Raw genomic sequence first — 13,871 nt, 5'->3', positions numbered from 1 at the left:
ATAGCACAGTCTTTTCAAGGATCTTAGAGACAAAGAAAAGGTTGGAGACTAATCTGTAGTTGCTGGGTTCGTTAAGATTCAGGGTAATTTTTTTTAGGATCGGCCTGATGATTTCCGATTTCCAGCTTTGCAGTACCATTCCTGATTGCAGGGATGAATTTATTAGAGGTAGGATTGATTTGACAAAGGCATCCTTTGTGGCTGTCAGGAGATTCAATGGGCCAGGTCAAAGCAATCGAGGGTTCCGGTTCCTGATTCTCTCATAGAGGGGAGTGGGGGTTGTTCCCAGGTGTTGGCTGGGATTTGAGACATTGAATCAAGATTTACACATATGCAATTGATCTTTTCTTGGAATTAGACAGAGAGGGTTTCACTGTCCAGGTCTGTTTGTAGGGTTTTTTTTTTTTTGTTTCCTTGTGAGTCTGTGAGCAGATTTTTTGTTAGTGTGAAGAAGTTTCTTGATCTGTTTTATTCTCCATCCCTAATTATAGGTATCTGATGATTTCCTTACTGAATGAAAGCTGATTAGGTTGGAATGCCTAAAAAACAGAAGTCTTAGAGGAGATATGATAGACATTTTAAGATCACAAGTTGTATAGAAAAAATTAGTTGGGAAGTTAAATTTACCCTTTCAGATATTACTAGAACTAGGCGATTCTCTATGAATGTAACAGGATTTGAAACACTTTTTAAAAATTATTGTTCAGTCATTCAACAATTAATAATGGTGAAGGCTAGTGATACAGCTATTCATTAGCATTTACTAATAAGGCAGTCTTGAAGATCACCACTGGGAATGAGAAATGTGATATGGATCTCTCCATTACTTCTGCTGGATACGTCTAAATGGCCAAGATTTTGGAGAAAGGATGTTGGTTTTGATGAGCCTTTTGTCTCACCCAGAACAGTACCTATAAAGATACTCATGTTGCCAAAGAAATCTGTAATGTCTTACTGTCTAATTCGTCCAAACACACCAAACTCACATGTGGAATCAGATTCTAAATTCTTCCAAAAGGTACTGCTTGTACTGTATATTATTCCAAACTGAAAGTATCCTGTAGTCCCCACTAGCATTTTCACAGAAAACTCAGTGGTACCACACTCTATTAAGTTAAAGTTGATTATCTAAGAGGTATCAGGCTGATGTGATAAATCTAATTCTTCCATCCTATCCAAAGAAGCATATGTATGCAGGAGGATTAGGGACAACTATTGAATTGTAAAGTTAGCAAGGTTTCAATACAAATCTGAAGGGATTAAATTGATAGGGAGAAAAAAGGAAATTTAAAACCAGGGTTTTACTTTTCATAGTCCACACGATCAAAATGCATTTCCCTTATCATCTATGTTATTACACTCAGCATGTGGAAAATTTTGCTGAGTTCTTTTACGTATGTAAAGAAAACAACCCCATGCTTCTGAATCTGAATTACCAAACTTCTGTGTGGATGAAAGTTCAGTTTATTTTAAACTGCCTTCCCAACTAACTAATCAGATCTACAGGTTATTCTGGCCCAAGGCAGTGATAAAATGACACTTTTTGCTTTGAAGTAGCTTTTTTATGTTTAGTAGATGTCCAGAGAATTGGTTATTTTGAAACTAAAATCCTGCAGCTATAAGAAGAGAACCTTTAGAAGGCAAATGGAAAAAGTTCTTACTAAATATTTGCTTGTACCTATATTTTTGCAGTAATTCATATTGGGTACATCTTTTCTATTACTTTGTGCTGTTTTCATTCATTTGCGGTGCAGAAATCTGAGAATATAGCATATGATGGGATGTGCAAATCTGCTGACTATTTAACTGGAGAGAAATTTCAGGATGATGGTATCTAAGGATCTCAGAGTATCAAACAGTATGATAAGGTGGTGATCAGAGCTAAAATTATGTTGGAGCTAAAATTATGTTGGCAAACCATGAGAAAAAAAAAGAAGTGATACTACTTCTGTACAGGTCATTGGCGAGGACGCGCCTAGAATACTATCAGTTCTGGATGCCATAGCTCAGAATATATGTAGATAGATTAGAGGTTTTCCAGAGAAAGGAAATTTGCATTACAAAACATATGAGAAGACATGCAAGGGTTTAAAGGAGACCAGATCCAAACATGACATGATATAGGAAATAAATACTAGAAAGGAATTAATAATTCACAAAAACACAGTTTGGGCTCCTTTTACAAAAGTGCGCTAAGCATTTTAGCACACGCTAAATATTAGCGTGTGCTAACCATGTGCTAAACGCTAATGCATGCATGTTAGTCTATAGACGCGTAGCAAAAATAACTCGGATGTGTGAAAAATCAATACTATAGTGAAACACACTTTCACAAAAGAAAAATGATGAGCAATGTCATATATAAATGTAGACAGTACTGCTTCAGTTCAAAGGGGTGTGTTTCAGAAAAATGGAGGAAAAGCCTCAGACATAAGAACATAAGAACTGCCATCTCCGGATCAGACCCATGGTCCATCAAGTCCGGCGATCCGCACACGCGGAGGCCCAGTCAGGTATACACCTGATGTAGTTTTAGTCACCCATATCCCTCTATGCCTCTCGTAAGGAGATGTGCATCTAATTTGCCTTTGAATCCTAGCACAGTGGATTCCTTAATAACCTCCTTTGGGAGAGCATTCCAGGCGTCTACCACTCGCTGTGTAAAGCAGAACTTCCTGGCATTTGTCCTGGACTTGTCCCCCCTTAGCTTCAAACCATGTCCTCTTGTCCGTGTCGCGTTGGACAATGTAAATAATTTATTTTCCTGCTCTATTTTATCGATGCCTTTCAGCATTTTGAACGTCTCGATCATGTCCCCTCGCAGCCTCCTCTTCTCAAGGGAGAACAGTCCCAGTTTCTTGAGTCGTTCCTCATATTCCAAGTTCTCCATACCTCTTATTAGCTTCGTTGCTCGTCTCTGCACCCTCTCCATTATATCATATCATATCAATAGACTGGACTTAAGCATAACTTCAAAATCTTAAGAAGCCACTATGACATACCTTTTAAACGGGACGCTGTAACGTGTCTCCAGATCAAAATGATCAAAAAGTTATGCTTAAGTCCAGTCTATTGATATAATTTTCTCTTTCTGGCCATAGTTTGATCGGACTGTGATACACCCTGAGGCAGCAAGTTAGTGAAACGCTGGCCACCGTCGGTGTACCGATCAACGGAGATAAGTTGAAAGCTTTTTTCTTCTATCAATTATGCATAAACAGCCCTGCTTATAGTTTTACAACAGGGAGTGCAACGGAGGTTTTTGCCAGTGAGGTTACCACCCAACCACCTTTATCCACCATTGTGGTGGTGGGAGGGCATTTGTCTGAGGCTTTTCCTCCATTTTTCTGAAACACACCCCTTTGAACTGAAGCAGTACTGCCTACATTTATATATGACATTGCTCAACATTAGTCTATAGACGCGTTAACATTTAGCATGTGTGTATATTAAGCATGCGCAAAAACGCGTACCTTAGTAAAACAGCAGGTTTGTTTATCAATGGGAAGGAAGTTTTAACAGTCATGATATGGAAGAGGTAGATTCAAAATCAAAATCAGAAATATTTTTCACTGAAAGAATGATGGATACCTGGAATTCCCTACTGGAAGAGGTGGTAAAGACAAAAACTGTAAAATAATTCATAGAAGCAGGGGATAAACCTAGTGGACCCCAGTGGCAGGAAAGTAGTGATAAAACACAGAAGCATGAAATAGCAGCTCCACCCTGTGTCACAGTTGTACATTCCAAGATGGCTGGAGTGATGTGTATCAAAAAACCATGGTATAGACACAGACAATGAACACAGGGAGGCTGGATTTTTAATTTTTTTTTTTTTTTTACACCAGCCTAAATGGATAATTGTTATATAACAGATGCTAATATTTATACAGAGATCATGCATGTAAATGTTTGTATATCCATATAAATGCCATTATTCAAATGTATGATATTAGGGGGGTTTTATAGTCAAACCACCCCTTCACCACCTTCTATATAAGGAATAGTTCATATAATTCTTTCCGGCCCTCAGAAGTGCCACCAAATGTTCAATAACTTTCATAATATTTGGCTTTATGCACCCAATCATCACCGGGTCGTTTTTTTCATGAAGATTTATAAATATTTTAGTTATAAGAATAGTACTTAGCTTGGGTAGTGAATTTGGAGGGATGGAAATGCCAACATGTTTCACCCATAGGGGGTTTCCTCAAGGCAGTAATCCCTATAACACAAGTCTAAGGTTATTCTCTTATAAAAACTATTATCTCACTAAAATTTCATAAAATAGTTTAGTGCCAAACATTTGCTCACCTCATTTACACCAATTTCCACGATGCAGCCACCCAAAAGTAAGGTCTAAAGATGGCCGCGGCGTGTTGCTAAAGCATTTAAATACTAACCAGCTGTGAACGGCTACCTCGAACGATCATGTGATCGTCAAGGAAGCAGCGTCAGAGCTGGGAAATAAGAAATAAGATTTATGTTTAGCTACATGCCAATGCATGCTCTTAGACTTTTGTCTATTTGTTATTTCCATTTTCATCTTACAAAAGAGTTCCCTTTAAATATTTCTTATTTCCCAGCTCTGATGCTGCTTCCTTGACGATCACGTGATCGTTCGAGGTAGCCGTTCACAGCTGGTTAGTATTTAAATGCTTTAGCAACATGCCGCGGCCATCTTTAGACCTTACTTTTGGGTGGCTGCGTCGTGGAAATTGGTGTAAATGAGGTGAGCAAATGTTTGGCACTAAACTATTTTATGAAATTTTAGTGAGATAATAGTTTTTATAAGAGAATAACCTTAGACTTGTGTTATAGGGATTACTGCCCTGAGGAAACCCCCTATGGGTGAAACATGTTGGCGTTTCCATCCCTCCAGATTCACTACCCAAGCTAAGTACTATTCTTATAACTAAAATATTTATAAATCTTCATGAAAAAACGACCCGGTGACGATTGGGTGCATAAAGTCAAATGTTATGAAAGTTATTGAACATTTGGTGGCACTTCTGAGGGCCGGAAAGAATTATATGAACTATTCCTTATATAGAAGGTGGTGAAGGGGTGGTTTGACTATAAACCCCCCCCTAATATCATACAATTTTGACACTTCTAATTGATTATTATTTCAAGCTACGGGCTAATTCATTATTCAAATGTACACATACATACATAATTGTCAAAATTCTACCTAAGCACTATTCTGCACCCACTTAACTTACCTAATATATATTTGCAAGGGGGTGTACACCGGGGCAAGGCTCAAACTTACACATGTAAAATAGATTATTCTAAGTTACTTGGATATTTGCAGCACTTAGGCATGAATATTTGCACCAGTTCCATGACTGGTATAAGTGCTCAAGTCTAAATGTTAAGCCCAGTTGTGCTAATACTCTATAAAGGAAAATAGGCACCTACTGCTCTCAACATCTTGCTAGCTGTGTGGCTTTATAGAGTATCGCATAGTGAATGTTTGTTAGCAGTATAGATCCTTACCTTGCTAGAGTCTTCTGGATCTCCTTCCAGACTCTTCTTCTGATGCTTGGGCAACCCACCATCTGCCCTCCCTAAAAAGGCATATCTCATTCTATAGCACTAGGAATGCCAGGAGTTCGCTTTCCATTTCTGAGAAACTCTGCTTCCTCCTGGCCTCCATCTTGTACATGCATGCGTCAGCTCCTGATAGTGGAAATTGCATATATTGCAAGACCTAGTCCATGTGCACATGGCAATATCAAGAGCATTGCCAGTAAAAGCTATATATGTGCTTCATGGATCTTGACATTTACTGCTGCCACCGAAGCCTGGACAGATGATGCTGTATGGCTAGCATTTGACATGTATGGCTGTTGCACATTTACTGCTGCTGCCACATTCCAGGTACATATTTTTCCTTGCAGGCACTACACAGACTGCTTCCTTGACCAGGGGTCCTAGCATCCTCTGCATACTTCCCTTCTGTTGGTCAGACATACATATGTGCTTGCCTATATGACCTATTTTCTATATGTTTGACCTCCTTTAGGCCCCATCTGGATTTGTACCCAAGCTGTATTTTCTTTTTTTTTAGATCCATATCTCCTATACATTATGCTTTTAATATGTCTTTGTTAGGAGGCAGAAATATATCAATTTTATGTGGCACATACACGCCTAGCCCTACTCTTGTTAAACATGTCTCATATTCTGTACATTCTTCAAGTACATCATTCTTCACTCATCTTCAACTAAAATAGCATTGCAGGTATTACACCCTACCCATATTCTACCTGCAAACTATGCCCTATTAAAGATAATACATGTAGTTGAAGAACAGTGCATAGCCAAATTACAGGTATTCTCAGGTGAATTTGCCATATACATGTTAGGGATAATTCTATAAAGTATGTGCTAACAGTTAAATGTCATATGTGCATAGTTCATTATAATACTGGCATTAATAAGCTTATATAGTATGTAAATGTCAAAATTCTACCTGAACTCTATTCTGTAACTACCTGTGTATCTTCATAGCATGTATTTAATAGGTATGATTACACAGAAGCAGAGTCTGAGTAGAGCATTACACATATGCAAGTCATAGAAAGCTTTAAATTACACTAGCATCTCCCGCACTTAGGCACAAGCATTTGCCAGCTCTTTGGTTATTGTAAGTGTTTGTGCCTTATTTATAGGTCAAACCTTTTCTGGTTACAGTGGTGTTCTATAAAAGGAAAGTAAATGCTTATGCCTCTCCAACGAAGACTGAAGCTATTAATTGTCTGCAGAAACAGAGACTTTTCATTTTGGCATTGTTTCTTTCCACAGGCTCATTCCCAAGACACCAAAGGGCATGCCATCTGTGCTGCCATCCAAAACAAAACCCTTAAGATTCACAAATTCTTTGAGACCCTGTACTTTTTCACCTGTACCTCCATATGTTATTGTAGCCTTATTTTTAGGTTGACATATGCAGTTCACCATCCCAAGGTCTGGACTGGCTGGATATAGTGTAGAAATTAGATCCTGCCTCCCTGTGGAGTAGGGTTGTGCTAGCATTTTATAAAAATACATAGGTGTCTATGTATCTCTATAAAATAGGTTAAAAAATATAGGTGCCTTCCTGTCCTCTTAACCTAGGTGCTCCTCATAGGAGCCAATTCTATAACTCATCAAGTCTCTAATAGCAGCCACTGGCGTAGCAAGAGTGGGAGGCAGCCAGGGCGGTGGCGCCCCCCTTGCTCCTTCCCCACCCCTCTGTCACATCAGCACCTTCCCTTCCCCCATATCTGTGTAGCTTCCCCAGCACGAGCAGCATCTCCAACTTGCTGCCCACGCTGGCATTGGCTCTCACTCTGACATCACTTCCTAGTCATGGGACCAGGAAGCAACATCAGAGTGGAGCACCAAGGCCGGTGCGAGCAGCAGGTTAGAACTAAAGATACGGTGTGTGTGTTGGTGGGGGGGAGTGAAGGTGCATGTGTGGCAGGGGAGGAGTGGAAAGGATCCGCTCGGGCGGAGAGTAGGAGAGGTGCTGGCACCCCACCAAGACACGCCCGGGGTGGTCTGCCCTCCTCACTATGGCACTGTTAGGAGCTATTCTGTGAAGGGGTGGGTCCTACCTCCTGACAGCTCCGACTGACCAGCAAAGATTCCAAGATACCCCTTCCAGAAGCACATAGCAAGGGACATAAATAAACTAAGAGAAAGAGGGGCATACTGGATTCGATTCTATATTTGGTGCCTAAAAAAAATTGATGCTGGAAAAAAAATGCACCATTAATACAATAGCACTTAGCACCAGGAACCACATTTAACTTTAAGTGTGGCCATTTATACCAACAGTAGCCTGATACAAATTGTCTTGCCTAAATTAAGCAGAGATACCCACTTATTCTATAACTATGTGCATCACTTGGAGGAATGTCTCCAATCCTCTCGTGACCTACCCATTTCTACGCTCCCTTTTTGAATGTGTGTGTAAAATTTAGGCCTGGATCCCAAGCTTAAATTTCTTGTTAAGATCCCAATTATTGTTGCCTTGCAATTAAATTGCGTGCATAAATGTTAAGCGGTTTTTATAGAATTCATGAGATAAGGTATACTGTACACTGCAGCCCCGCTAAGTTAAAATCAGATACTTGACATATTCTTGGCTACTAGTACTAAGCATCCAGGTTGTTATGTGCTGCCATAAGTTATCTGGGCCCAGCCAACATCCAGTGTGGATACCCAGATAAATTACTCTAAAATGCTGAGTCACATGAAACAGATAGATGTAAATCACTTGTGTACTCTTTCCAAAACCACAAGGACTAGGGGACATGCAACAAAGCTACTAAGTAAGTACTATATTTACAAGTAATGCAAAATCAGAGAAAATATTTCTGCACTCAACATGTAATTAAACTCTGGAATTTGCTGCCAGAGAATGTGGTAAAAGCAGTTAGCTTAATAGGGTTTAAAAGAGATTAAGACAAGTTCCTAAAAGAAAAGTCCATTAACCATTATTAAGATGGTCTTGAGAAAAGTCATTGCTTATTCCTGGAACAAGCAGCATAAAATCTGTTTTACTCTTTTTGGATCTTGCCGAGTACTTGTGTCCTGGATTGACCACAGCTGGAAACAGTATACTAGGCTTCATGGACCTTCCATCTCAACCAGTAGGGCAATGTTTCTATTCTTATGCATAATTACTACTACACCACCCCCTCCCCCCCCCCACACACTCTTTTTAATAAGCCACGGTAGAGGTTTCTACTAAGGCATGGAGCACTAAATGCTCTGACGAAGCTCTGATGCTCATAGGAATTCTATAAGCATCTGTACAGTGTCGGGCTACAGTAGAAAACCACTACTGTGGCTTAGGAAAAAAGGGGGGAGGGCTATGTGATCCTTCTTTCTCAATTAGTTATCCAGGCCACCAGCACAATAGTGCCTAAAGGAGATCCTGGTTTCACCCAACTCTGCCCCAGAGCAACCTGGCACTTACCAGAAAGTGCTGCAACAGTCAAACCAAATATTCAGTGGCAGTCTGGTCAAGTGCCACTGGATATTAGTGTTTAAGCTTGCCAGTGTGATTTCACCAGACAGGAGCCTCTCTTGACCAACTAAAAATAGAAACATAGAAAGATGACGGCAGAAAAGGGCTATAGCCCATCAAGTCTGCCCACTCTACTGGCCCACCCCTTTAAGTCTAAACCCTAGTGATCCTATTCCTTGTCTTGACCCTCGTAGGGATCCCACATAGGTATCCCATTTAGTCTTAAAGTCTGGGATGCTGCTGGCCTCGAACACCTGCACCCATTCATTCTTATTCTAGTTTTTAATTCACTGATATAAAGAAACTGAATGTTAGCCTACTATTTAATTATATTATAAGCAGCCCTCTGACAGTATGTATTGCCTAGGGACATATGAGTGCTTGATATTGGTTATAATCTCTCTGTCCTAACCTAAGTTAATTAGCAAATGTGAACCCTTACCTAATGTCCGGTTAAAAGTATTTTATTAACTGCATCGAATTCTCTAAATTGTGCTCTTATTTTGACCTTTAATATATGGCTAGAAAACGGTACAACTTTTGGTGTACTGCTGTGAAAGTCATCACTGCTTTACTGCATAAAATCAGTCTTCGGTTGCCATTCACACTGTAGAGAAACATGGGCTAAACTGAGAGCGTCACGTTTAGCATTCAGAGCAAACTGAATAAGCCATTAAATGAAATGATCAGCGAAGATTCTGCGGTAGCAAAGAAAAAAAAAGGAAAGGTTTAAAATAATTAACTGATGAAAAGAACATGTCTGTTGTTTCACTTCGCACCAGTTCAAGCTAAATTTGACCACCGAGCTCTTTTTTTAGCCAGGCAGAATAATGGTTCATTTCTCACTAGACAGGAGCTCCCTCATTTACAAGATAAAGGGGGGAGGGGGGGGAGACATTTCTACACAGGCCCATAATATTCTTCACCACTGGGGGCAGCTTTGCATAAGACTGCATTCACTGAAAGCCAAGCAACAGTCTGAGCTTTCAGAATGACCGTATGCAGAAGTGAACAGAGCTTGTTCATTGTGCAGGGTTCTCCTGCCTTCTCTGCTCCACGACAGCTTTCCTGTCACAACCGGGTGCTATAACTATGACAACTGCCGAGCTATGGAATACCGATGTGAATGCAGCTAGCTGACTGTTGCTTAATGGAAAATATCATGGGTTTGTTCGGAGAGATTTTCGAAAGTCTGATTCTCTGTCTGTAAAAATGCAAAAACGTAATATCCATGAAGATCCTATTACCTAGGAAGATTAGGACGTTTTGCTGCAAATACTGCATTGGGATTTATTTAGTCTTGAAGTGTTCTGCATGGTTGGCAAAGAATAATGTTCCAAAATCTATCCATCTCCCAAGGGGTCCAATTTTTCTTTCTGGATGTCAGCAAGCCTTGACTCACTACTGTGCAGCTGACAGGGGCTGTCATGCTTGTGGCACCCTAAGCAAAAACAAGGGACCTAAGGACGACCTTTGAACAACACAAAGGATGGGTACGTTCTGTCATTTTTTTTTTATATCTGCACCCTTTAATATACTACACAGATACACCCTGTAGACAGCTTATGTTTTAGCTATTTCTCTCACTACCTATACTTGTTTTGTGATGATTGATATGTGGCTGGGTTATCAATTCAGCAGATGTAGTTTCTTATAACATACTGAAGAGAGATTTCACAGTATCAGAGAGCAAAATGAATGTTCCTACTTTTCTCCTTAGAATGCATTGACTGGCATGAAACAAACACAGAAACAAAAACAACTTGCCTTATTATTTTGGGGGGATAACTTTTCAAAGCTGTTTTTATTTCCAGGTTTCAATGTCATTAGGCTACTGAGCGGATCAGCTGTAGCCCTGGTAATAGTCCCCACTGTGTTACTGACAATGCTTTCTACTGCTGAACGAGGATGCCCCAAGGGCTGTAGGTGTGAAGGCAAGATGGTGTATTGTGAATCTCAAAAATTGCAAGAGATCCCCTCGAGTATATCAGCCGGCTGCATAGGTTTATCCCTTCGGTACAACAGTCTGCAAAAACTCCGATATAATCAGTTCAAAGGGTTGAACCAGCTCACCTGGCTGTACCTCGACCACAACCACATCAGCACCATCGACGAGAACGCTTTTAATGGAATACGTCGGCTAAAGGAGTTGATCCTGAGTTCCAACCGAATTTCCTATTTTATCAACAACACCTTCAGACCCGTCACCAACCTCCGGAACCTGGATCTGGCGTACAACCAGCTGCAGTCTTTGGGGGCCGAGCAGTTCCGAGGCTTGAGGAAGCTGCAGAGTTTGCATCTGCGGTCCAACGCCCTCCGGACCATCCCCGTGCGGATCTTCCAAGACTGCCGCAACCTGGAACTTTTGGACCTGGGCTACAACCGGATCCGGAGCTTGGCGAGAAACGTCTTTGCCGGGATGATCCGGTTAAAAGAACTTCACCTGGAGCACAACCAGTTTGCCAAGCTCAACCTGGCCCTCTTTCCGCGGCTGGTTAGTCTTCAGAACCTGTATTTGCAGTGGAATAAAATCAGCCTGATAGGACAGACCATGTCTTGGACCTGGAGCTCGTTGCAAAGGCTCGACCTGTCCGGCAACGAGATCGAAGCTTTTAGTGGCCCCAGCGTGTTTCAGTGTGTGCCCAATTTGCAACGCCTCAATCTGGACTCCAACAAGCTCACGTTTATCGGGCAGGAGATTTTGGACTCCTGGATTTCCCTCAGCGACATCAGCCTCACGGGCAACATTTGGGAATGCAGCCGAAACATTTGCTCCTTGGTCAACTGGCTGAAAAGTTTCAAAGGGCTGAGGGAGAACGCAATCATCTGCGCCAGCCCCAAAGAGCTGCAAGGGGTGAACGTGATCGACGCGGTGAAAAACTACAGCATCTGTGGCAAAAGCGCCACGGAAAGGGCCGAATGGACAAAAGCCGGCCCGAAGCCCACGGTGCAACCCGAACCCGCCAGGCCTGCGCACGACAGCGAGCCCTCCGCGCCCCCTAGCGTTGGAGCGGCGCAATCCAGCGCCCAGCCCGACCACGACGCGGAGCCCGTCTCCTTCCATAAAATCATCGCGGGGAGCGTGGCCCTCTTCCTCTCCGTCCTGGTGATCCTGCTCGTCATCTACGTCTCGTGGAAGCGCTACCCCGCCAGCATCAAGCAGCTGCAGCAGCGCTCCCTGGCGAGGAGGCCCCGGAAAAAGAACAGGCAGGCGCTGAAGCAGATGCCCCCCACCACCCAGGAGTTCTATGTCGATTACAAACCCACGAACACGGAGACCAGCGAGATGCTGCTGAATGGAACGGGACCCTGCGCCTATAACAAGTCGAGCTCCAGGGAATGTGAGGTATGAGCCTTTTATGATAAAAACATGGTGCTTTATTGAACTCTGTAAAGCAGGGATCTCGAGGGCCGCAATCCAGTCAGGTTTTCAGGATTTTCCCCAAGGACTAGGCAGTGCATGCAAATAGATCTCGTGCATATTCCTTGGGGGATAGCCTGAAAACCCGACTGGATTGCGGGCCCTCAAGGAGGGACTTTGAGATCCCTGCAAGTGGAAAGGGAACTTACTCTGCTTCTGGCTTAGGGTTTGCATGCCCTTCTTAGAGTGCACGCTCACCAAACTTGGTTATTTTGCTCTTTGCAACTTAAAGACAGCCAATGTGAATTCCAAGTCTTTAGTTGGATGCAACGCGTACTGCAGATACCCTTTAACAGTATAACCCAGTCCAAATTTCACTTTGTTTCTTAATTGGGAGTTTTCACCCACATCTGTTGACGGGTTCTGTGGAGGTTGCATCAAATGCATCTTTTGAAATAGTAGTGGTTACATTCCTGCTAAATGACTTATGCCTATGAGTTATTTGGCTCCATAGAATGAAAAAAAAAAAAATGCAATCATTTTCAAAATGCACTGTTAAATGGTTTTATAATGGTCTCGTACTGAGCTCTGTAAGGAAATCGGCTGCTGTCATCCAGTGAGTTTAAAACAGCCATGAAATAAAGGATTAATGAAGCTTGCAATAAAAAGGTAGCTTATAAAAACTTTTGTTCTGTTGTGTTTGCAGAGCTTGAGAGTCAATGACTAGACTAATTGAGACCTTTTAATCTGATCTCAGCCAAATGGGTAGGTTTTAGTGTTCTTCAATTCCCCTGAAACACAGCTTCCTATCAGAGAACTAGTCAGGTTCAAAGGGAAGGGCTTCTACTGAGATGCAGAAATTATTCTCATGCCATCAGAGGCACTCATAAACATGCCTTAATAATGATAAGACTATTTTCTATATAATTTTCTTTTGGATGCTTACTAGCATTGCTCATCTCAACCCCTAAATTTATCTTCTGTAATTGCCAAATAGACCATTTTTTTCCTTATTTTTTTTCTGTAGGGTTATTTTTTTATTTTATTTTTTTTAATTAGCTGTCTCCATTAAGTTGGCTATGGTAGATTTCCATGCATTGTAAATAAAAGTGATTATTTCATCAAAATTAAAAACAACTACAGTAAGAAATCAGTTTACGACAGATTAAATGCTGAAAAGAAGATTCCTTCAATACACGGGAATTGTTTCCAGTGAAAGCTATGAAAGGCTTCCTCTTCATTTTTTTTTTTTTTAAATCCTCGGACAATTCAGTGACTCCAAGGTATTCTGGCTTAATGCATAGTCATTCACCAGTGTGGTAGGATCAGCAAGCCCTGGCAGTATTTTATCATCTAGAGGATAGGGAACTCCGGTCCTCGAGAGCCATAGTCCAGTCGGGTTTTCAGGATTTCCCCAATGAATATGCGTGAGATCTATTTGCATGCACTGCTTTCAATGCATATTCATTGGGGGAAATTCTG

At 41.4% G+C, this 13,871-nt stretch overlaps 2 protein-coding genes across 10 annotated transcripts in view; one reads left to right on the top strand and one right to left on the bottom strand.

Moving 5' to 3' along the window:
• Positions 1-13,871, bottom strand: part of CTNNA3 (catenin alpha 3) — a 1,751,094-nt gene that overhangs the window by 851,968 nt on the left and 885,255 nt on the right. The gene's annotated exons all lie outside the window — the stretch shown is intronic.
• Positions 10,018-13,871, top strand: part of LRRTM3 (leucine rich repeat transmembrane neuronal 3) — a 307,499-nt gene continuing 303,645 nt past the window's right edge. For all 6 annotated transcript variants that reach the window (XR_004539092.1, XM_033940469.1, XM_033940467.1 and 3 more), the window contains exons 1-2: positions 10,018-10,521; positions 10,843-12,374. Coding sequence is in view for 5 of the 6 variants with exons in the window: in XM_033940469.1 (XP_033796360.1) it covers positions 10,518-10,521; positions 10,843-12,374 (1,536 nt within the window). In the remaining variant the exon portion in view is untranslated. The remainder of the gene's footprint in view (positions 10,522-10,842; positions 12,375-13,871) is intronic.

The sequence above is a fragment of the Geotrypetes seraphini genome, chromosome 4 (assembly GCF_902459505.1).
Source record: "Geotrypetes seraphini chromosome 4, aGeoSer1.1, whole genome shotgun sequence".
Taxonomy (NCBI): domain Eukaryota; kingdom Metazoa; phylum Chordata; class Amphibia; order Gymnophiona; family Dermophiidae; genus Geotrypetes; species Geotrypetes seraphini.
This window is presented reverse-complemented; position numbering and strand designations above follow the sequence as displayed.